At 33.8% G+C, this 26658-nt stretch overlaps 1 protein-coding gene across 4 annotated transcripts in view; it reads right to left on the bottom strand.

Moving 5' to 3' along the window:
* Positions 1-26658, bottom strand: part of PTPRZ1 (protein tyrosine phosphatase, receptor-type, Z polypeptide 1) — a 168175-nt gene that overhangs the window by 111688 nt on the left and 29829 nt on the right. For all 4 annotated transcript variants that reach the window (XM_008580512.1, XM_008580513.1, XM_008580514.1 and 1 more), the window contains exon 2: positions 8649-8714. In XM_008580512.1, the coding sequence (XP_008578734.1) occupies positions 8649-8714 (66 nt within the window). The remainder of the gene's footprint in view (positions 1-8648; positions 8715-26658) is intronic.

Here is a 26658-nt window from a genome sequence, read left to right as displayed (position 1 = left end):
CAGCATAGGGAATATAGTTAATAATAGTGTATTGTACATTTCAAAATTGCTAAGGGAGTATATTTTAAATATTCTTACCACAAAAAATGATAAATATTTGAGGTGGTGAATATGTTAATTAGTTTGATTTAATTTTTCTACATCATATTTATATAATAAAAAATACAATTTAGAGGTACTTAAAAGGCAACCTTACCTTTTACTTAAAATAACTTCAAAATCTTTATATTGTCTGATATATATATATATAAAATAGAGAAAAATTGTTCCAAGACCTGAAATAAAATTCAGAGAAACTAAGACCCAAATTTATTCAAACAGATTATAAAACATACACTTTTAATAAAAACACAGGAGGCCTGACAGCCACCAGGCCCATAGGCCCTGAGCCATCTGCACCGCAAGAGGCAGGCGCCACAGTGGGACTCCCAGCCCAGGCCAGTCCGCATGGCCGAGACAGGCCTAAGGTGCCAGCCCACAGGCCCTGGGGCAGCCGTGCCAAATTGGTACTCACTGCAGGATCCTAGCTAGACACGAGTCAAACGAGTGGACTGTGAAATCCCCTACCATAATGACTAAACACCAAAGGAAAGATACCAGAAATATGAAAAGTCAAGCAGGTATGAAACCACCAAAGGAAAATAATAACTCTCAAGCTCTAGATCCTATGGAACAGGAAGTCCTTGAAATGACTGTCAAGGATTATTGAGCAAAAATTCTAAGGAAACTAAATGAGATACAAGAAAACTGAGTCAGACAACACAGTGAAATGAGAAAAAGTATATAGGACCTGAAAGAAGAAATGTAAAAAGAAATCAATTCCCTGAAAAAGGATGTAGCAGAGCTTGCAGAGCTGAAGGATTCATCCAACGAAATAAAAAACACAACAGAGAGTTTAACCAGCAAGCTAGAACAAGCAGAAGAGAGAATTTCTGAACTTGAGGATGGACTGTTCGAAATATCACAGGCGGACAAAAAAAATAAAAACAAGGAAAAGAATTTTTAAAATTGAAGAACATTTAAGAGAGATAACAGACAACCTTATGCACTCAAATATACAAATCGTGGGTATTCCAGAGAGGGAGGAAAAGGAAATGGCATTGAAAACATATTCAACAAAATATGGCAGAAAAGTTCCTGGTATTGGGAAAAACACAGGTCTTCAGCTTCAGGAGGCTCGAAGATCCCCAAACATATTCAACTCAAAAAGGTCCTCTCCAAGACATGTTACAGTCAAATTGGCAAAACTCAAAGACAAAGAGAGAATCTTAAAAGCTGCAAGAGAGAAGTGTCAAGTCACCTATAAGAGAGCCCCAATCAGGCTAATATCAGACTTTTTTTATCAGAAACCCTAAAATCCAGGAAAGAATGGGATGATATATTCAAAATACTAAAAGACAAAAATCGCAAGCCAAGAATACTTTACCCAGCAAGGCTATCCTTCTGAAATGAAGGACAAATAGTATATTTCTCAGACAAACAAAAACTGCAGGAGTTCACTACCACATGACCAGCCTTACAAGAAATTCTCAATGGAGTACTGGGTTTGGTACCTAAAAAACAACCACTGCCATAAATACTCAAGAAAGAAAAAAACCAACTAATAAATTAAAAATGCTAATGATAAAAAGAAAAAAAAGTTTATCTACCACCCCAAGAAACCAACAAATACAGAAGACAAACAGTAAATCAGAAAGGAACAAAAGATACTTAAGACATCCAAACAAAAGTCAATAAAATGCTAGGAGTAAATCAACACCGTTCAGTAACAACTCTTAATGTAAAAAGATTAAATTCCCCACTCAAAAGACACAGACTGACTGACTGGATTAAAAAGGTGGAACCAACTATATGTTGCCTTTAAGAGACTCACCTCACCTATAAAGAAACACATAGACTGAGAGATAAAGGTTGGAAAAAGATATACCATGCAAATAGAAATGAAAAACAAGCTTGAGTAGCTATTCTTATATCAGATAAAATAGACTTTAAACCAAAAACTATAAAGAAGGCCACTATATAATGATAAAAGGAACCATCCATCAAGAAGACATAACAGTCATAAGTATATACACACCCAATGTTGGAGCAGCCAGATTTATAAAGCAAACACTATTAGACTTAAAGAATGAGGTAGACACTAATACCGTAATAGCAGGGGACCTGAACACCCCACTCTCAATATTGGACAGACCATGTAGGCAAAAAGTCAACAGAGAAACACAAGATCTATACAACACTTTAGACCAATTGGACTTGGCACATATCTACAGAACTTTCCGTCCAACAACCCCAGAATATTCAATCTTCTCATCAGCACATGGAACATTTTCCAGGATAGACCACATGTAAGGTCACAAATCAAGTCTCAACAAATTCAAAGAAATTGGAATTATTCTATGTATTTTTTCAGATCACAGTGGATTAAAAGTAGAAATCAATAACAAATGAAACTCTAGAAACTATACAAACACATAGAAATTAAATAACATTCTACTTAATGACATATGGGTCCAAGAAGAAATTAAACAGAAAATCAAAAAATTTATTGAAACTAATGAAAATAATGACACATCACACCAAAACCTGTGGGATACTGCAAAAGCAGTACTAAGGGGGACATTTATTGCATTAAATGCTTACTTCAGAAGAATGTAAAGATGGCAAGTAAGCAAGCTAACACTTCACCTTAAAGAACTAGAAAAACAAGAACAAACCAAACCCAAAGTTAGCAGATGGAAAGAAATAATTAAGATCAGAGCAGAATTTAATGAAATAGAAACCCAAAAAGTGATGCAAAAGATCAGTGAAACAAAAACTTGGTTTTTTGAAAAGATAAATAAAATTGACAAACCATTAGCAATGCTAACTAAAAAAAGATGAGAAAACAAAAATAAAAAAAAAATTAGAAATAAAAAAGCTGATACTATAACTGATACCTCAGAAATACAAGGAATCATTAGAGACTACTATAAACTACTATATGCCAACAAATTTGAAAATCTGGAGGAAATGGACAAATTTCTGGACATGCACAAACCACCAAAACTGAGCCAAGAAGATAAAAAATCTGAACAGACCAATAACAATAAAAGAGATTGAAGCTGTAATCAGAAGGCTCCCAACAAAGAAAAGCCCTGGACCAGATGGGTTCAGTGCAGAATTCTACCAAACTTCCAAAGAGGAATTGACACCAATTCGCCACAAACTATTCCAAAAGATTGAAACCGAGGCCATTCTCCCAAACTCATTCTATGAGGCAAACATCACCCTGATACCCAAACCAGACAAAGATACAACAACAAAAGAAAACTACGGGCTAATATCATTGATGAATATAGATGCAAAATTCCTCAATAACGTATTAGCTAACAGACTACAGCAACACATACACAAAGTTATACACCATGAGCAAGTGGGATTCATCCCAGGGATGCAAGGTTAGTTCAACATAATGCAAATCAATAAATGTGATATACTACATCGATAAAGTCAAACACAAAGACCATATGATCATCTCTATAGACGCTGAAAAAGCATTTGACAAAATTCAGCATTCGTTCATAATAAAGACTCTCTACAAGTTAGGTATAGATTGAAAGTATCTCAACACAATTAAAGCCACACATCTTAAGCCCACTTCCAATATCATCCCGAATGGCAGCTTTTCCCTTAAGACCAGGAGCTAGACAAGGATGCCCATTCTCACTACTCCTATTCAACATAGTGTTGGAAGTACTAGCCAGAGCAATCTGAGAAGAGAAGGAAATAAAGGGCATCCAGATCAGAAAAGTGAAGTCAAACTGTTCCTGTTTGTAGATGATATGATTGTATCTATCGAATGGCCTAAAGCCTCTGCAAAAAAACTCTTAGTGTTAATAAATGATTTCAGCAAAGTTGCAGGATACAAAATCAACACACAAAAATCAGTAGCATTTCTATACTCCAACAGTAAACAGGCAGAAAAAGAAATCAAGAAACCTAGCCAATTTACAATAGCCTCCAAAAAAAATAAAATACTTAGGAATAAAGTTAACCAAGGATGTGAAAAATCTCTATGATGAGAACTACAAACCACTGTTGAGAGAAATTAAAGAGGACATAAGAAGATGGAAAGATATCCCATGCTCTTGGATTGGAAGAATTAACATTGTGAAAATGTCCATTCTACCAAAAGTGATCTACAGATTCAATGCAATTCCCATCAAAATTCCAATGACATTTTTCTCTGAAATGGAAAAAACTATCCTAATATTTATATGGAATAACAAAAGACCATGAATAGCCAAAGCAATCCTGAGCAAAAAAAAAAAGCTGGAGGCATAACACTACATGACTTTAAACTATACTAGAAAGCTATAATAACCAAAACAGCATGGTACTGGCATAAGAACAGACACAAGGATCAATGGAATAGAATAGAGAGACCAGAAATCAACCCATACACCTACAGCCATCTGATCTTTGACAAAAGCACCAAGTCAACACACTGGGGAATAGACTGTCTTTTCAGCAAATAGTGCTGGGAAAACTGGGTATTCATATGCGGTAGAATGAAACTAGATGCATACCTCTCACCATATACCAAAATCAACTCAAAATGGATTATAGAATTGAATATATACTGTGAAACAATAAAACTCCTTAAAGAAAACATAGGAGAAACATTCCAGGTAGTAGGATTGTATACAGACATCATGAAAACAACTCCCAAAGCACAGGCAACCAAAGGAAAAAATAAACAAATGGGATTATATCAAAGTAAAAGGCTTCTGTGCAGCAAAAGGAACAATTAACTGAGTGAAAAGACAACCAACAGAGTGGGAGAAAATGTTTGCAAAATATACATCTGACAAAGGATTAATATCCAGAATATACAAGAAACTCAAACAACTTTACAGCAAAAATAGGCAAAGGAGCTGAACAGGCATTACTCAAAGGAAGATATATGAATGGCCAACAGACACATGAAAAAATGCTCAACATCACTCAGAATTCAAGAAATGCAATTAAAACCTCACTGAGATACCATCTCATTCCAGTTAGGATGGTTAATATTCAAAAGACCGAGAATGATAAATGCTGGTTAGGTTATGGAGAAAAAGAAACCCTGATATATTGTTTGTGAGGCTGAAAAATGGTACAGTCTTTACAGAAAATGGTATGGAGATTCCCCAATCAATTACAGATAGGTCTACCATATGATCCAGTGATCCCAGTGCTGGGAATATACCCAGAGGAATGGAAATCATCATGTCGAAGGGATGCCTGTACTCCAATGTTTATTGCAGCACTATTTACAATAGCCAATGGTTGGAACCAGCCCAAATGTCCATCATGAGATGAGTGGATAAGAAAATGTGGTATATCTACACAATGGAATACTACACTGCTATAAAAAAGAATGAAATACTACCATTCGCAGCAACATGGATGGACTTAGAAAAAACTATATTAAGTGAAATAAGTCATGCACAGAAAGAGAAATACCACATGTTCTCACATATTTGTGGGAGCTAAAAATAAATAACCAAATAAATATAGAAACAGTGGCAGAGGGGGCAGGGAAGAAGACACAACAATCACAACAATTTCTTGAACTTGTTAAGATAAGTGAAAAGATATAATGTAGATGGTGGGAGGAGAGATGAGAGGGAGAGGGAAAAAGAATTGGTAAAGGGACACAAAAATCAACTACATTTGGTATTGATAAATTAAAATAAAATAATAAAATAAAAACACAAATGAAAGCATTTAGGAGAAACACAAGTAACATTCATTTTTTTATATAAGTTCTTCACATCTATCATTCCTACTCAGCCATTTCCCCAGGCTGTATTTATTTACCATGTGTCTCCCCAATACCCTATCCTAGGCCCTGTTGTTTGGGGTAATTGAAAAAATTAAATAATCAGGAAAATGCAAATTTAAGATAAGATTCCATTTTTTTTTGCCAATCAAATTGACTAAATTTTTAAAATTAATGTTTGTAAAATTTGGGGAAACACGTAAATGTAATGCAATTTTATGAAATTAATTTGACTGTATTTATTAATATTGTAAATATTCAGACCCTTTAATTCAACAACTTTTTTTATTAGAGTCCCTTTTTTCCCCTGAAAAAAGTATTGGTGAAGTAAATAGAGTTTGAGGATGTTTATTACATTGGGTATGTGATAGCAAGATAAAAAAAGAAAAGAGAAGAAAGAATTACACTTAATTAAAAATGGGGTATGATTATGGATAATTTTTGCTTTTATGTATTTCTCAGGATTCAAAACAACAAAAAATATTCCTTCATAGATTTATAGATCATTATTATAAATGAGTAAATTAAGGGCAGGCTTTCCATACAATATCACACTGACCTACTTCATATCCATCTGCACACTAATCCACCACGTAGATGTGCCTTAATTTGTCCAGTTTTCCTTCTCTGATGAACATCTTGATTATTTTCTATGTTCCAATTTAACTTATTTCACAGACACAGTGTATCAATGGCTTAAAAAATTATAATCTTGACTTCAGTGGCAATCAAACAAAAGCAAATTTAAGCAGCAAAATGTTATTTTTTTAACTTGTCAAATTAGTAAAGATTTTCAAAGTGACAATCGGCAATTCTGGCTTGTATCAGTGAGATAGTCACTCATTTACACTAGAGATTAGCGTAACCTCTCTAGAAAGCATTTAGTCTGTGTGCATTGAGTCTAAAAAGTATTTATTTTTTTCTACTCAGTAATCGCATATCAAGGATTCTCTAGAAAATAAATCATAAAATTACATATAAGTACATATCTGTATGTCTATTCATTTACCTGTAATTGCTTTTAGAAGCTTAAATATCCTAAAATAAGGGAATGGTTAAATAATAAAACATTTATTCAATGGACCTTTAATATTTTGACATTAAGTATTATGATCAGCAGAAATCATCATTAAAATGGGGAAATGCTCTCACTGCTGGGTATATACCCAAAGGAATTGAAATCATCATGTCAGAGGGATGCCTGCACTTGCATGTTTATTGCAACTATATTTACAATGGCCAAGAGTTGGAATCAACCTAAATATCCACTGATGAACAACTGGATAACAAAAATGTGTTATATATACACAGTGGAACACTACTTAGCCATAAAAAAGAATGAAATTCTGCCATTCACAGCAATATGGATGAACTTAGAGAAAATCATGTTAAGTGAAATAAGCCAGACACAGAAACAGAAATACCATGTGCCCTCACTCATAAGTGGGGGCTAAAAAATAAACAAGTAAATTTTAAAAAACAAAGATACAACAGTCACAAAATATGTTGAAGTTTCAAAAGGAGAGAACAGAACTGAGGTTACCAGAGGTGGGAAAGGGGGAAGGAGAAAGAGTTAAGGGAGGAACTGTTAAAGGGCCACAAAAAACGATTACATGGTATAATGTTGAATATACCAATTATCCTGATTTGAGCATCACATATTGCACACAGGTAATGATATTCAACTCTGTACCCCACAGATAAATACAATCAACTATGTTACAATTTAAAAAATGGGGAAATGCTCAAAAATAATATCAAGACCAAATTGGATGTATAACTTGATGTATATAAAATATACAAACCTAAGACAGTGAAGATTGTCCTGAGAGTACTATAATAATTTTTTTAGTATATATCACTGAAGGGAATAAAGAGTGACTTTTACTCTTCTTTGTGCTTGAATATATTTTCTAAACTTTCTACAATGAATATTTGCTACTTTTAAAGTAAGAATTTAAAAGAGAAAGAAAATGCATGCCTATTTACAAAATTCAATGTGCTGCTGTGCTTTACCTATAAAATAAACTCCAAATTGACCAGGATCATGGTAAAGCTATTCTAATCTGATTCCATTTTATCAACCCAATCTTATTTCTAATGAGGTCCAACTCTAATGCTCAACTCTATCCCAGATAGTCACTAGGCATGTTGTGGTTCATTCAAATTCCACCCATGTTCTTCCAATCAGGCCTAGAGCTTCTCCTCTCCCCTAGGGTTTCTGATCACAATTCTGGTAGTAACTATTTCAAGCTAACTTCAGATATTCATGGTGTTCTAAACCAAATCTGGTAATCCAACAATATTATTTTAGACTGACTCCAATGAACTCAGCCACAGTAATTCAGAAGGAAGCACCTTCTGAGACCAAGAATCCCATCACTATTTGTTAAATGAATAAAAATAACTAGCATGATCATAACAATAGCAGGTAACATTTATTGAGAGCTTTTATTTAGAAGGAGGCTCTGTGCCAAGTGCTTTACACTTCATTCACCTTATTTAATGCTCAGAGCAGCCCTTCCTTTCACATTAAAAAGAAAAACTAGGCCTCAGGTAGGTTATGCATATTTCCCAAGGAGATGTAGCCAGTGCAGGCCTGGGATTCAAATGCAGCTCTGTCTCATACCAATATGTTATAACTCTAAAATTTGTTTATGGAAAGTTCACTAGAAATCATTTAGTTTTTGATATATTTTATTAACTAATATAACCGATCATCCTTGTAGCTAGCTTAAAATGATGTGCTGAGCTAACAAGTTTCTTCTCATACACAAAAAACTAAATTCAAAAACAATAAAAGTTTCTGCTGACTCTTATTATATAATAATGTGTTTACCTGTATAGGACCAGCCAATCTCTTCAACAAGTTTTCTCTGTTGTCTGTAGTATCCATAAGCCCAATCTACAACCAAAAAAAAAAAAAAAACAAGTGATCAATGTGTAGAAAAATGTGTCCAAAATTAAAAACATAAGATACCCAAATCATTCATACCATAAATGGTTCTTGATCTCTCCTTTCCATGTCGTCTTCTCAATGTCTCCGCTCAACCCTAACCACCACCATTTTAGAATCCAATGTTACTGTTCTGGTAATTAGTGTAAATTTTAGGGGGTACATTGAAAGAATGCTGAAGTCAGGCAGTGACAAAGCAAATACCTGGGTAAGCAGGAGCAACTTAGAGGGGTTCATCCCCAAAAGAGACTGGGGTCACAAAGGACAGCTTCACGTACCTCCAAATTTTTCCTAACATTCCCTAAGTCTAATACCTAAAACCTTATTGTTTAAAGATACTTCTGGGTTTACAACCCAGTTTTATCTGTAAATGCTTCTGGGAGACCCAGAGGTTGTCAGGCTTTCCAAATGTGCTTCCCTTCTAATGCAAAATGAAATTAGCTGCCTTGAGAAAATTGGAATTTAAATGTGTGTATGTTATCTGGGAGAAAGGTTACTTAGACAGTGTAAGTGAACTTGTTCTATGGAGGCACAGAGATGCTCAAGTGAGGTAATGCAGTGGGAAGCTCAGGGTATCAGAAAGGTCGTGACTCAGAGAGAGAGAGAGTGTCTAATCTAGAACACAGAAAGGAAGATGGGTGGAAGCCAAAGTCTCACTCTGCATAATTCAAAATTTTGCCTGGAGCCATGCCCTGTACCCAAGAAATGGGATGTTATGATTTCTCCTCCTCCTTCCTGTGCCATTGCCCCTTAATCTCAGACTGAAGTAACCTCAGTACTCCATTTCTGCTACATTGTGGATAAAATAAATCTTGTGGGCTAGGTTTGGAACATGATCGGTGTTGATAGAACAGTTTCAATAGAGAAGGCTACAAATAGCTAGTTTACAAACGAACTTGTGGAAGATTACCCATTCATAAACTGGGGTTCTGTCAAAATAGCTTTCATTTGAATGCAAACATTTCTTTATCTCATATATACATATATTTTTTTCTCATCAGTTGGGAAAAGAAATTTTCTTCCTTTTCTCTTTATTCCATTGTTTCTCTTTATTTACAGTTCTCAATTTCAGAGATGCAAATATCTCAAAGACATTTCAGAAATAATTTTCATCTACTCCATGTTATGATTAGTACAACATGGTAATAAATGACTATTAAATTATTTTATAAAAACTAAAAGGCAGGCCAGCTATCAGAAATGCACATTCAGAATCCATATATTATTCAAAGCCAAAACATACTTTGGAGAAACAAAGTTTTGTTTTTGTTTAAAAATTTTTCTTTACCCATATGTCTAGGTAAATATTTCATTGACCATGTAGCACATTTTAACATATTTGTTTTTTTACAATAGTTTTATTGAAATACAGTTTCCATATCATACAGTTCACCCATTCAAGTGTACAATTGAATGACTTTTTAGTGTATTTAGAGAGTTGCACAACCATCCTTATAAGCAATTTTAGAACATCTTTATCATCCCCCCAAAAGAAACTCCACACTCTTTAGCCGTCACGCTCAATCCCATCCCACTCCCCGGCTCTAGGAAACCACTAATCTAATTAGTTTATGTAGATTGGGCTATTCTGGACATTTCATATAAACAAAATCATACAATATAAGGCCTTTCGTGACTGGCTTCTTTCACTCTGCGTAATGCTTTCAAGATTTATCCATGGCACAGCATGTATCAATACTTCATTCTTTTTTACTGCCCAAGAATATTCCATTGCATGGTGACCAAAACATCCTTCAAGTTTCCCTCAGCTTGACTAAACTTTAGAAATGCTTCTTCCTGACTCTAGGTCCCAAACCTCCCCTTTCTTACAGCATTTCCTTCATTAGAAATGCTGTAATTCTAAATTTTTTCCCTTTGAGATGTAAATCTTTTTATTAGCCACCTAACAGTTTTATGACCCAGAAATGTACTTCTCAAAGACTTAGAAACTACCTCTTTGAAATGTAATTGTCAAAGAAGGAGATAGCATCCTTATCTCCCAGTTTGGGAGGTAGGGATGGTAGGAGCCTAACTTCAGTGGGGAACCTTGTTCTAAGTTGCAAAAACTACCTCTTATCATATCCTTTTTCTTTGGATAAAGTCAATTAGCAAACACAGACAGCCTATGACTTGATATCCTGTAGTACTTTTCCACCAGTTCACCCCAGCCCTTAAAAAATCTTACACCCTCTGCTTCATAGGAGTTGAGTTCAGGCTTGGTCTGGCTTCTCTCCCTTATTGCAATAGCTTTGAATAAAGTATTCGTTGCCTGTTCAACTTTGCCTGTTGCAATTTTAGTTTTGACTATGGGTATACCACTTTATTTATCCATTCATCAATCAATAGTTACTTGGGTTGTTTCTACTTTTGGGCTATTATTATAAATAATGCTGCCATGAATATTCACACACATATATTTTTTTTCTACCTGAAAATGAAATATTAGATTCACAATTAATTTTTCAAATAGAGTTGTCCAATAAAATAGCAATTATTTAGGACTAAATTAATTTAAATTAAATTCTGGGGACAAGTCTTTCTTCATGATAAGGAGATATATGCAACTGGATGTTAGAAAGGGCTTTAAGAGATCATTTGACTCAGAATTTTAACAGTCTAGAAAAAAATAATTCTATTTATAGGTAAGGCAACTTATGCCCAAGAAATGTAAGTGGTTTGTACAGGTAGTAAGTGATAAAAATGGAAACTATAATGCATGGCTCCTACCTCCTACTCTACTGATTTGTTCCCAATATCAAGGATTCCTAACAATCCTGAGCTATTGGTTACTCTCCTAAGTTGCTCTGCCTAAGCAGGGATGCCTATGATATGTATGCTTTCAAGAGAATCAAAGAACAAAGCAAATAGTACAGTGGGCTAGAGGTTCACCAGTAGGAGTATTTGGACAAATAAATTATGGAGAATTGACTGTATACTTGATTTGACCTGGCAATCAACTGGAATTTTCCTCTGAAACTTTGCACTGACCATAGGGAAGAGATTTGTTGTCATCTTTTATATATTTTAAATATAAATGTTATAAAAATGTAAAACATTTTTGGCATATAAATGCATTTTGATGACTTCAGAAGATCAGATACCATACAAAACCTACAGTTAACAAGTATTCCGTTGAGATAAATAAAACAGTAAGCTCTTGTTTTAATGATTCATTCTAAAGGACGATAGCAAAATATGAACAGATTTTAGCTTTCCTTGTAGGGCTTTATCACTACACAATGAGCATTTGTCCTTGGTTTTTAATTACATTAAGAAAGCTTTTTCAATACAAGATTCCCAGGTGTTGTTAATCTCTCTTCAGTTCCTTTATGTATTGTTCCCTTAATTGTTACTTCAAACAATCCGTTACACATTCATATGCTAATTACATGGTCCTTGGGCGTGAGAGAGTACCCCACTTTTAAAATTCTACTTAGTGGTCTGATAGATGAGATGTGATAGCTCCAATGAACAAGAAAAAAAGAAGCTAGGTTCACTTTTTTTGTTGCATTATATACTTTGAAAACCAGTAAATCCTATGTAAAATAGAGCTTATGAAAGTGCTTATGCATTTTAAAATCTGTTAAAATAATGAAATATAGTATTTTTTTCTGCTTCTGTGGATTTTAGTTTCTTTAGTTTCTATATTTTGTTTTTTTCCCTTTAAAGTATTTGCCAGATCTTTTTTAGTGTGGCTTTTGTAGTGATAAAACTAAAAGAAATTTCAGGAAGGAACTGTATGAATGATAACAGGAAAATATACATTAATGAGTGTTTTTTTAAGGTTACTCTAAATTTTTTCCTGAAAGAGATAGTCTTCATGACGTGGTTTATTAACCTGCTAACAAAATTGAAAGAGAATTGATTTATATTATTTCAAATAACCTTAAATGTTCCTGTTTAAAAGCATTCCATCTTATACTTGCCATGAACACCTATATATATGCAAATATGTATACACATACATATACAAACATACACATATGTATACATATATTCCTTTATTTTTCTTTACACTCATGTAATAGAAATCAAAGTTTTATTTTCCTTAATAATCAACATTAGTGTTTTTTCTCTCAAGTGTTTTAACCTCCTCCTTCCAAATAAAAATCAGGGTACCCATCTCCAACTAACATATCACTATAAATATTTTGAATTATAAAATTACTTCTGATTGTGCTCCTTACCGTAAAAAAGCCTCTGCTTCATGTTAATCAACAATTTATCATCTGCATCCTACTACTAGTTCTAGCAGCAGTACTCTGACAAAGTACACATACACACACATTTTAACAGCGTAAAGTAGCCAAAATATGATGAGGAGAAATAGAGTAATCCTCAGAAAATAAACTTCAGGCAGAAAATAACCATAGATATAAATTTGAAGTCTAGGATTCCAGATTTCTTAAAATGGACTTGTCCAAGGTAGATGACACTTGTGTCATGTTTCACATTCTTTAAAGAAGTCACTAAGGAACTTAGAGGAAAGGATAAGGAGGTCAGTTAGTGACAGAAATCTGGAAGGGTGGCGAAAAGGGAAAGAATTAGAGATGAGCCCTTGAGTAAGGCTAACAAGGAGAAACATGGGGAGAGGGGCTGATATCTTCCAGGTAGAGGAAAGGGCATGAGCACTGAGAAGTGGAAAATCATGGAACCAAAGGTTTGAGAGGCCAGTTGAGCTCTCTCAGAGGATCTGCATGGGTCACTGGGTACTTATATTCTTGGTGACAGCTCACTGGGGTAGAAGGTTATATCAATCTTCATGCTTTTAATTTTCATCCTACTCTCTCCTCCTACCTAAATTCATTTTTAAAATTGGGAAGGAGGTAATCTACTGAATTGACTGAAAGGTGTTCAATATATTTCATATATTGAGTATATGTTGAAGGAAAATATTAAAGACAAGTATGGAAAAGTGAAATAAATATTTTAACTGAAGTGAAAGGAGCTGGGTGTGTTTTGTGAAGAAGAGTTGGTGGCTTGTAAAAGCCTGGAGAAGGACCCGTAAACCCCTGGAAACACTCTATGTCAGAGCAATTAACATCCATTAAATAATTTGACAGCTAGACATGCATAAGACAGAAGTGGCAGTGATAAAAAAAAAAAAGGTTGATAATGATGGCAGTCATAACCATCTACCACTGAAAGCAAAATAAATCCCCTCTCTGAGAAGAAAAAATAAAATCAAATCAGAAATAGGAGTTCCTTTAAGAAGAGAATCAGCTTTTGATTAAAGAACACCTGTGAACACATCACCTGGCTATTAAAGTCCTTTATGGCTTCAGATTTTCCATTGTTGCTGTCTTTCTTGATCTGATAAAAAAGCTGAGTTTACGATCCAAGTGAAGTGATCTAAACCAAAACCTTGGCTGGGTAACTAAAACAAAGTTTCCTGGTAAAATTAAATTTGCCTTTGAGTACAGAGTCTACATTATCATACACGGAAGATTTTCTCCATGGATTTTCCTGTCACTCAATGTTAAGGATTGACTTGCTGTCAAATTAAGTTATTATATAGACTGTCTTAACTCATGTGGAATGTAAACTTTTATCAAGTACATATGCAAAGAAATGTGGCAAACATAATTTAGCTAATTATGGTAATTCAGATAATATGGCTTGTTTGTGATCTAGTGATAGTACAAATATTATACTTAACCACTTCGGATGTAACCAAAACCCCTTAAAACATACTTTAAAAAATATGTGTATTTCCCTCTAAATCATTTGCATTGCAACTTCAGCTGCTTTCAAGGGTTAGAAAGAAGAGTTCGGTTGGTTTTCTCCTCTCTGCAAAGGTTTAAAAGTCAAAGTACTTTTGACAATCTCAAAACTTAAATAGCAACTTACTGCCAAAAAGGAGAACACATTAATTTATATTAAGACAAAGAATTCTGGAAAAATATGTTAAAAAAGTCCATGTGACCTCTTTATTTAAGGATAAGGTTAAAGCAATGAAAAAGTAGATGCTTGAGGCACTGTACTAAAAAATATCAAATGGTAAAATTATCAAAAGAGATGGAAAGATTGAACATAAAGGATAATGTAATAGAACAAAGGAAGACATTTCTTCCATACGCTTATTTTGGTAGTGAGACACCCAATTAAATACATATGTCTCATAGGACTAAGGAAGAGTTCAGAGGTGAGCAATTAGATTTTGTTGTTCTTTAGATACTGAGGACTATGAATGCTTTCCCAGAGAGAATTTCTATGTTGGCAATATGTCTACCAAACCTATTCAAACTTTTCAATGAAAGCTCAAAATATTCACAGGCTTGTCTTAGAAAGCAGCTAGTGTATTTTCCTATACTTAGATACACACTTTTAACCTAATGTGATTTATCTATATTTCTAAAGTTGAGGTTTTTTTTTTTTTGTTAAAAACATGTTAATTTTTATCTATATCACATGGTACTAATACATGCCTGTTTCAGATAAATTAGAAAAATATGCATAAGTAAAAATAGTTTAAAAAATCACCTGTAATCCTATATCCTATAGATAACTACTGTTTATAATTTTGCACACATGTATATATGTTTTTCTAGATGTTATAGAAGTATAAATAAGTATAATAAATTTATTCTTTACATAAATTTAATTGTACTGTTTCTTCATTCAACAAACTGCTTTTTCTAAAAAATAATGAATCACTGACATCTTCTCAAGTTAATAAATATGGTTTTACAAGATCATAAGAGCTCACTTAAAGCATTCTCTACATTTTGGATATTAAGATAAAAGGTTGATTTAACTATGGAAAAATTATTTCTTGTACTCAGATGATATGAGTGACACCAGTTTCCATTAAGCTAGCTTTGCTGGAGTCTTATGTATAAAATAAGGTCTGTAGGAAATTAAATATTACTTTTTTTCCCCTTCAACCTTCTTCTACAACACCAAGAAAAGACTAAGATAGCACAAACTTATTGTCATTGGACAATGCTATAATCATTATAGCTACCTAGTTTTACATCCGTAACTAACAGTGAACTTGTTCCACCATAAGAGAAGAACCCAGTTGTTAATGACATAGTGATAATGGGAGAAAAGATAGAATAACAATGTGTGTAAAAATAACAATTAGAAGAAGGAGCTAAAGATAGTATTATAAGTGGGAAGAGAACTAAATCTGTATAAGAAAATGTATATAAAAGTGGAAAGAAAACATGGAATTCATCAAATTACAAAAATAATGTGCTATTATATTTGTTACTTATGATGATGATGATATTAAATACTATTAAATTATTATCTGTATAGTAATAGTATGTTATTATTTAGCAATAAATAAGATTGCTGTTTAGAAGTCTTATGCCCACGTGCTTCACTAAAATCTGGTGTAGAGAGCAAGAGTGTCTGCTATTCTGAAGAGTACTTGGGAAGTTCTGGACTACTGGATAAAATAACCAATTAGAGGATACAATGGGATTCCAGATACCTTTACCATGACAAGCATAAAACACCAAGAAAATGAATGAATGAAGAAAGATATGGGCAATTATTAATATAAAAGAGAATGTGAATAAAGAAGAGACCTACCACATCCTTCAATGGGAACACTCAGTTTGGGGAAGTTACCAATGCTTTCCATATTAATGAATAGATCAAATCTCACTGAGATGTTTTTACTTGGAAAAATTATTCTAAAGTTTGTATAAAAATATAAATGGAAAGCAATCATTGATAAACAATTAGATAAAGAGCGAAATAATAGGGGCTTGGTTCACCAATTACTAAAAGATAAATAGACAGGCAGATCAATATAAAGAAGCACATATCACTAAAATTGAATCTGGCATAGATTCAAGTTTAATTCGTGAAAAAGGAAACATCACAATCAGGTAAGTAAAGTGGGAAAGTTCAACAGATATTGGGAAAGAACACTGGCTATTTGGAAAGAGAAGTTAAATCACACTTCACAAATACATCAAAATAAATTCCAAGTGGATTAAAGAATGTTTAAAAAAGGATGCACAAAAACTATAAGAAAAATATGTGAATGTTTAATTTATCATAAGATGGGAAATGCCTTTCTATGCATAAAAAAGGATATCATAAAAACATTCATAGCTTTTATTACATAACATTTAAAACTTGTATAGGAAAATGCTTAATGGAAATGCAAATTACAAGTGTCAAGCTATTGATAATTGTTAAAGTACATTAAATAAATATAAGATATTCCAAACATACAGAATTCTCACAAATCAATAAGGGAAAAAATATGAGCAGAGAAATTTTAAAAATGCAAATACAAGTAATTAATAAGTCTATAAAGAACCGTTGGAATTCACTGAGGATCAAAGAAACAAATTAAAATAGTATTGAGATAGAATTTTTCCAGCTATCACAATGTCAAAGGTTCATTATTAATACTTTAAAAATATTCAGTGATACCTAAAGAATCTTGAGATGTTCCCTTACATCCAGGTAGAAGACTTAACTAGTTTAAACTTCTGGAAGTAAGTGGGCAAGAGTTAGAAAGATCTTTAAAATGCTTCAAATCTTTTGACATAGTAATTCTATTACAAGGAATATATTTTAAAAGATTAACAGAGATGAATACAAAAGGTCATGCACCAACCAAGATGTTTACAGCACTGAAAGTAATAGTGAACAATCGGAAAATACGTTAATGTACAAAAAGTGGGGGGAGTTTAAATAAATTATGTAATGTTCATAATATGAAATAATGTGAAGCCATTACAATGATATTTTTTAAAAATAGTTAAATGGAGAACTGTACAAGATATAAAGCATTATCTACAGTTATAATACAATTTTATAAATATTAAATATATACAGAAATGTAAATTTCTGTATTGGTACCAATGGGAGTGATTTTTATTTTTTATATTCTTATGCTTTCCATATACTTGACATTTATATTAGCTAAATATTTTTAGAATTTAATTTAAAATGTCTAGGTGCTCTGAAAGAATGTCTCTGATTCTACAACCAGACAAATTAGAAATAAATATGTAGATATGTTTTGAAGACTGGATAAAGAAAAACTTGAAACTCATTTTTCATTTCTTATTATAGATTTTACAATAGAAGCTTCTCCTTATTCACAAGGGACTGCACACAGTAGCTAGATGGAGTGTTAACAGCATTTTAAAGTTAATCCTGGGAAATCACATCCAAGTCTACACATAGTCGGCAATCTAAGCATTTCAGTTACCCAGGTAATTAAAAACAAGAGCCACAGCAAAGTAGGCAACACAGCAGACTCACAGAACACCTTATTGGCCAGTATAAGCAGATTGACTGGGTCTTCTATTTGTGGGTAAATCTTGAAACAGCTTTATTTTCATTTGTGCCTCATTTCTAAAACAACACTTTTTGCTTAGACAAAATTACATCTAAACATAAGTGTCTGTCCATTAAGAAGGAAAATCTGGCAGCTTTATGTATTAGCAACCTATTCTGAAATAGGTGTGGATCATATGTTAAAATTGCTGCCAGTACATTAACTGATTCATTACATAGTTATGTCTGGGCAAGGCAGAAAGATTTTTTTGACTCCTTTCCAGGGTATTAACTGAAAATCCATTTTAGTCATGAATTCCATTTAGATTTTTTTTTACTGGTCTAGAAAAAGGAAAACTTTATTCATAGGAAGCATATTTATTATAGTGAACTAACTGATACCTTTTTCAGTGGATTTTTAATGATTTAATATATTTCCAATTTGCCAATATCTCCTATAAACTTAATAAACCACCTACTATTGCTTATTAAACCTACTTAAGCTAGGGTAATATTTTAAAGAGAAATCAGGGTGAGCATGTTAATCTGTCTAATTTAAACTACAAACAGTTATAAATATTTTGTGCCTCTTTTCACTTCATTCTCGGGGTCAGGATCCTAGACTCTGCCCTTTGAATGATGGCTGACCTTGAACAAGTAACATCTCTATGCTTGCATTTCCACAATTGTAAAATAGGGGTACATAGCTCCTGTTTACTTACAAGAATATTGTAATAAGACATAGTGCATGTGTAAAACCGTTTTGAGCTCTTTGTAAAAATTTGCTTGTATCAACTCATATTATTTCCAGAATTTTAGTTTTCAGGTATTTAGTTTTAATAGTGAATAGTGAAGCAAAATCCAAAACAAACAAAAAACCAGTAACATTTATAGAAGATGCTTATTCAGTCACAAAATTATTCATTTGTTTACTGTTGCTGTCTGATTCTTAGATTGAAGTACTTTTTAGTCTTAAAGATAAGTATGGACACTCAATGCACAAGGGATATATAAATCCTTGTATTCAAATATTTAACTGTTTCCCTCAAGAACAATGTGAGCACTGAAAAACTAAATATTTAATTTTAATTAAACTTGGACTATCCTTTTCTAATTGCCTCACTGCATTCCAGAATGAATACATTTTAAAAAGCAAGACTTTTGGAACATTTATACTTTCCTTGTTTCAGAAAAGACTCAAGGCAACTTACGATCATTATTTATTTAAAAGTTCATATTGTTTACATTTCAAAGTTCTTCATTTTAGAATCACTTTCCCCACTAGCAATTTTAAGAAATTAAATGCTTTGATGACATCCTTAATTAGTTGGCTTTTGACTGTTAACAAGTGCCTATCTGTATTTAGTCACTGATTTTGTTCATAATTATACAAAAAGATTAAGTCTATTGCTTTATTTGTAGGCATAGATGTTTCACTGTCAATAGACTATCGAATGGTAACTATTATTCATCTTTTTTTCCTCTATTGTAAAGCTTATTTGAAGTGAGTAGAAACTGCTTGAATCCTACTGACTCAATTTGTGCAGTGCAGGGATGGTCTAGCTGGTCCACAGAATCATTTTATCTGTTTTACTTTCCTCTGCTTGATACTTTACTCCCTATCCCATGCCTCTACAATTTGTCCTGCATCCCACTTGTACTCCCTTATCTTTCTCATGTAGACATGTGCATCCTCCATGGAACTTGGGGTACCCACAATGCTTATTCTGAGAACCACCAAAGTCATCCTTAAGAAGAGATGATTCAGTTCAACCACCAATCACAACACACTTATCTGCACGTTTTGTCATTGGTGACTGGTCCTGACCAATGACAGCACTGGGTCTCACCGGCCCACTGCTGCAACAGCTTTTCCCAAATTTTGCCTGATACTTGATGCTCTATGCAGTGGCAGATGCTCACAGATGCTCATTAAATTGCTTAGATAACACAGAAGAACAATATCTAAAAAGCATTCTTGTTCAGTACATAATTAATAGCCTTGGAAAATACATCTCATTAGTTACTTTTTACATGCAATAACAAATGGTTGGTCAGAGGTTAGATATTATTTATTTTGAAACAGTTAATTCAGTTTGGAATAGATATGTTTTCTCTCCAGGTTTACCATTGCATTTGTGAGGATGTCAAGAGACTGAACAAGTTAATGCAGCATTTTTGGCCTGAATTGCAACCAGGACTCAGCTGGCATTTTTCCCTGGAGTTACTAGGCTACTGGGACACCTCAAGATATTTAACATAATCCTGCAGTGTCTAATATGATGATGGTGATGGTTAAATAAGGAAGAGCATCTTACAACAGACCAAGGGTAGGATCTTTGCACCTCAAGGGAGCCAGCTCTGCAGGCAAGTCAACATTTCTCTCTAAGTCTAAGTCAAGAGAAAAGAAAAAGTGTTGAAATGAAGACATTTAGGCCTTGAAATTTATATATAATATAGCATGAAGACAAGATATTGAAATAGAACTTCTATTTTCTTTGATACATTATTAAACATCTAAGTTACCTTTCTGAAGTTCACAGTTCTGCTACTAATTTTATGGCAATTTTTTTTGGTAAAAAATGTTTAATTGATAATCTGTCATGTCTAGCCAGAGACACATTGATTTAACCTTGAAAATAAAATCTTGTATATGCATTTTATGCTCAAGAAGGTCACAAATTTGCAGCATAATGCCTAAAGTTCTTTAACATGTCATTCAAGTTCATTGGAAAACTAAGAAAACAATTACTATCAAAATAAAAATTATTTTAAACCATCTTTTTTAACCTCAGAAATAGCTGACAGAAACCATCAACTCCTGTAATTTGAAATGATATCTATGCATTTTCCAAGGAGACCCCTGCCATACCACTTGAGGCTGTGTATTCACTTTCTACCTGAACATCCCTGGGTAACACAGTGGCAAAAGAATGCACTGTCCGTCCTAATCAGGGAGTGTCTGGTGATTTGGGATGTTGGTCCACGCCAGGGGAACCAATGAGCACCCTCACACAGCTTTCCCATCTCACACAGACAGAGCTCCTGTCACTCAGAAGCTGCATATGTGTAGTACATTGTGATGCTCTAGTGAGACTTGCTTATCAGGGAGAGAGAACACCCCCATCTCCCTGGCAAATACGGTAAGAATCAATGTAATTTTACCAGCCCTTTGTATAATGTTGCCCTAATGCCCAGTCCACCAAATTATTTATGGGAAACCTAGCAGTGCTTTTGAATATAACAAGAAAATTCTGGAAAGTTTTCATATGTAAAATCAGCATGGTGCTGGGCACATGAGTGAATAAATGAATGAAAGTTATCAATCTTATATCACGTTCAGTTCTATAGTTAGGAGAGATATAGCAAGTATCCAAGTAAAAACTCTTCAAGAAAAAAGGCATTGAGGATTTTATTCCATGGTCTTCAATGATTCCATTATGTTCTTATTTTAATCACATTTTTAAAAATTTTGGTCTTTAAAATACCACTGACTACCAAGGACATTTCAGAAAAAAAAGATTAAGAGATGATTTATGATCTTAATAAACTTGATTCTTTGAATTCAAGGCACGTCTTGAGGATTTTTCACAAAAACAATCGATCCTTTTCATGGCTTAACGCCACTGTAAACTTCCTCCTCACAGCTAGCAGATTGCCATGGACACACACCCGGATGCCTTTCACTGTCTCTGTGTCTCCAGAAGTTTACATTTGGGGACAAGAAGAAAGAACAGTGGAAACTTTCCTGTGCATGAAGTTTACTTGGGGCCTTCAACAAGATGCACCTTTGTAATACAAATTACTTTCAGAAACTGATAGCACACTAAAAAATTATTTCTACACAAATAAAAAAAGCAACACCTTAAAAATTCAGAAAACATCAAGCATCCAAACCATAAAGCAATGATTTAAGACAGTAGTAAACACATATGATTTTACAGAGGTGTATCAGCCCACAGCTAAGAAAAGCAATGCCAGGTTTTGCTTCTCTTAAATAGGTACTGTATGTAGAGGTAAAGAGGATAAGTATGCAATTAAAAAACAAATATAGACTGTGTAGCTAGATAATTCTAGGCAACAGTTCCAGTTTTTCCCAGCCATGAAATTGAACTATTTTTGCCTGAACTTCATAAAGGATTTCCTGAATTTTTTATTTAATGTCTGTGTAAATAATTTAAGAATTCTTTTGGTTGAATATCAAATAATTTGAAATTTCACTCAATCTTATTCTGTTTTATTGACGATACCCAATAAAAAAGAAATGAGAGAAAACTTTCCCCCATACTGCTGTCTAAGGTAAGGTAAATGTTCCTATCTCTTCATAAGCAATTCCAAGATAAACTTCCATTTTACAGGCCATCTGTGTGTTGATTTAGAATATTTATAAAGTGATCACAGGTTAAATGTAGCATCATTTTTTTCAAATACATATTTGAATTAATTCAATGACTGTAAACACATAAGAAGCCAAATTAATCAAAGCATTCAATTATCTCATCTATGCCATGCACCTTCCTGGTGTTATAAATAAAAACTCTCTGAGGTCAGTTCCCCTAATGTAGGGTTTCTCAAGTGCTTTCATATCATAGCTCAGTTAGAAAATGATAATATTTTCAATGCCCTGGAATAACACATAAGAGTTGAGCAGGTGAATATCAGCACACCTATAACCCACTAAAAGCACTATAGCATACTGGCCTGGAAGCACCTTCTTGTTTCAGAGCTTTCGCAAAGCCATTTGTCTGCCTGGATATCTCTATTCTCTCCCTTCTCTGCCTCATTTCCCACCCCCAGTCCTTCTCACCCTTTGTGTGGTATCTTGATACCACTTCTTTTACTCTTACACAGTTTTTCTCACAATTAAATGATAATTTGTATAATAATTTTTTGATATTTGTTTACTGAACTAGGCTGTGAATTCCTCGAGACTTCTAAATGTGTCTTCTTGTTCCCTGCTGTATGCTCAGCACCTAACCTAGGCACACAATTGATGCTCAATGAATATTCATTGAATGAAGACACTACAAATGTAGAATTTATGGTCTCAGAAATGTTCTCTGTTCCCTATAATTCATTTACCTCTCTCTGTTTCTCAGTCTTTTTCAGACCAGTGACTGTGCTAAATCTTTCCCTTTACAATTAGGAGCTGATTCAACATCTTTTTATTACCTAGAAAATGGAAGCCATTGCACAGGAAATTTTGCAAGTTCCTCCCTCTGCATCTTTTAACTGGCTTCTATCTTCACTCATAGACCTCTTTTCCCTTGTGTCTCACAGAGAAAGTTGTCTCCACTTTTTTCCATCCTCCTACTTCTCCAGGATTTCTTGGGCTTCAATCCCTCTCTCTTTACTGGATTGGTCTCTTTGCCACTATATCACACTCAACCCCTGCTATCCTAAAAATTCCCCTTACCTTACCCCCTTCCTTGCCAAATGCACTGAGCATCTGTGCTTCCACATATCTTCTAATGGCAGCAGTCATCTTCCTTCAGTGAATGTATATCTGTCTTCCTTCTGCCTGGAAGGGCGTTTTAAGAGCAGAAGCCAGTAAATTCTTGCATCCTCTCTAGCCTACCTCCAAGCACAGAATAAGTGTTCAATAAATATTTAACACAAAGATGAATAAAAAGAATCACTGAGTAAAGAATGAATGCAAAGCAGTGAAAAACACATTGTTAACTTAATGCACATCTCTTATTTTGTGTTTCCTATACTTGTCTGATTTCATTGAAGTAGACAATAGAATGGTGGTCATCAGAGGCTGGAGAGGGTAGGAGTTAGGGGAGATAGTGAGAGGTAGATTAATGGATACACAATTACAGCTAGATACGATGAATATGATCTAGTTTTCTATGGCACCGTAGGGTGATTATAATTAACAACAATTTATTGTATAACTGCAATTAGCTAGAAGAGAGGATTTTGAATGTTCCCAACACAAAGAAATGATAAATGTTTGAGATAATGAAAAAAAAATCAGTGGTTGCCAGGGTTTCAGGGGAGGAGGGAGGGAGAGAGGGACGAATAGGTGGAGCACAGAGGATTTTTAGGGCAGTGAAACTATTCTGTACGATGCTGTAATGGTGAATACATGATATTATGCAGTTGGCAAAACCCATGGAACTGTATGACACAAAGAGGGAACTCCAATGTAAAATTTAATTAATAATAATACATCAATATTGGTTAATAATTGTAACAAACGTACCATACTAAGGTAAGATGTTAGTAATAGGAGAAATTGTATGTGTGGTGGGGCAGGGGGGTGGAGTACGGGGGTATCAGAGCTATCCGTACTTTCTGCTCAATTTCTCTGTAAACCTAAAACAAAGTCTTTTACTTAGGGAAAAAAGAACAGTGGACAGGGACACAATACTGTATGATAATGAAATGCAAACTTTGCCTTGCCATAATTTTCATATAAAACTGTTGCTGTTGACAATAAATACAGGAAATTTACTCCAAACTCCCTTCATACTGAGCTTTCTTGAATTAATCTAATACTTCTTTCTGTTCAATTACTGAAATCTTCAATGACACATTATCCCCTTATGAATAAAAGAATGTCATTTCTCAAACAACTGGAAAATACTTCGTCATAATTTTCTATTTCAAATATAATGTAGAAAAGACTCTTCCCTTTTCAAAATAGCTCTATTTTTATTAGCAACTCATTAACAGAACTTTAATTGATTTTGCCCGATTAAGTTCTTCCTGTGTAGATTTACCATTGAAATAAATATACTGATTGACCTTATAGTGGTCTAGGTGCCTACAATATTGAATAGCTTATTGAAACATTAAGTAGCTTATTAAAATGAAAAGTATTTCATACATACATGTATACAATTAAAAACCTTAAAACATATAATGCTTCTTATATGATGTATGAAATATGACGTGATAGATTTATGCCTTGAGATGTATAGTCATGAACAAGAGCTTCAATCAATTGGTTGGGGAAATAGTTGGGTTTACGTTGCAAACTACTTGAGAATGGGATTGCTTCCTCTGTAGCTTTTTCCTTTCACTTTGACACTTTCTCTCAGCAGCCCCTGGCAGGAGAAAGATCTTGGAAAGTCTGCAGTCTTACCACTATACCTCCCTACCACCTCTGCCACCATCTAGCTTTCAGAAAAGGCAGGGACTATGAAGGGACAAGACAAGGAAGAAGTTAAGAATCAGAGAGGGCGGGAGGGCGGCTGTACACATCTGCTGAAGGCGTGCATCAGAATTTAGGCATGAAGAGTTATTTTAAATGTACTCCCTATACAAACATTTGTTAATATGAAAGAAAACCACAACATATACTTACTAGTTATTATTGCACTACTTCTGGGACAAGCAAAAAGAGTTTATTTTAATAAACAGACCAGTTACGATGTAATCAGATTAATCTATTTACATTGATGGATAAGTATTCATCCTCTAATTTAAATATCTCCCTTCTCTCCTCTCCAAACTTCCAATAGGTGTATCATATTTTAGAAATATTCTACATTACGAGTATGTAAATTTTGAAATATTCAACATTCTGATTATGTAAATATTGATTATGTAAATATTGATGGAGCAAAGTTGTGTGTTGTGATTATGCTTCCTTTCTAATCAACTTTTTCTTCTTCTTGCAGTTAATTAATGCTTTTTAATTTAATTTTCTAGTACCAACTGTATATAGATCTCTAGATCTCCAAAGTACCTATAGATTTCTACATTGTCTGATGTCATCAATGAGGTAGTAATATACCATTCCCATTTCCCCTGAAATCCTTCTGCTCCAGTCTGGACTGGTGGCGACAATGCCTGCTGCCTTGCTTGTATACTCAGGATTTCCTTCATTCTAATTACTGTTTCACCAGTTGCAACTCTGGTTTCCTGAATGCAATGAATCCCCTTTCCTAGTTTGTTCCCTCATTTTGGTTGAGCACTGGAGCATATCCTCCAGCAGCTTCTGAGAAAAAAAAGTGCACAGGATAAAAATTTTGATATTGTCTTGTTTTACTTTCACAATTCTAGGTTGAAAATAACTTTGTCCTTCGGCATGTATTAATCCATTACCTTCTAATTTCAAGTGTTGATGTTGAGGAATTTAATGCCTTTCTTAATCTCAGTCCTTGATATATTAAGCCTGTTTTTTTGTTTTCCTCTTTAAACTTTCAGAATCATTTATCTCCAGTGTTTTGAATTTTCTTCGTAATATGCTTTTGATTTGTACCTTTTCTCATTGACTATACTGGTACTATTTGGGCTCTTCGAATTTAGAGGCCCACGTTCTTCAGTAATAAGATACTTTCTTGATATTTCTTTTATAATTTTCTTACCTTAGTCTCTCTTTTTCCTTTTTCTGAGACTCTTTTAGTTGGGTATTAGATTTATGGGATGGGTAATCTACTTTTAATTATCTTCTCTCATTTTCTGCATCTTTGACTTTCTGTTCTACTTTCAGGAGTATTTCTTTTCTTTTTTTATTTTTTAATTGAAATGTATTGATTATACATATTTATGGGGTACAGAGTTAAATTTCAATACATGTATACAATATGATGTCAAATCAGCTTAATCCTTAAAGCAAAATTTTATCTTTTCTTTGCAATGTGAACATTTGATCTCAGTACTATATTCTACCTAGTAG

Source organism: Galeopterus variegatus, unplaced genomic scaffold, assembly GCF_000696425.1.
Source record: "Galeopterus variegatus unplaced genomic scaffold, G_variegatus-3.0.2 Scaffold2115, whole genome shotgun sequence".
NCBI lineage: Eukaryota > Metazoa > Chordata > Mammalia > Dermoptera > Cynocephalidae > Galeopterus > Galeopterus variegatus.
The sequence above is the reverse complement of the archived record's forward strand: the minus strand, read 5'-3'. Positions and strand labels throughout refer to the sequence as shown.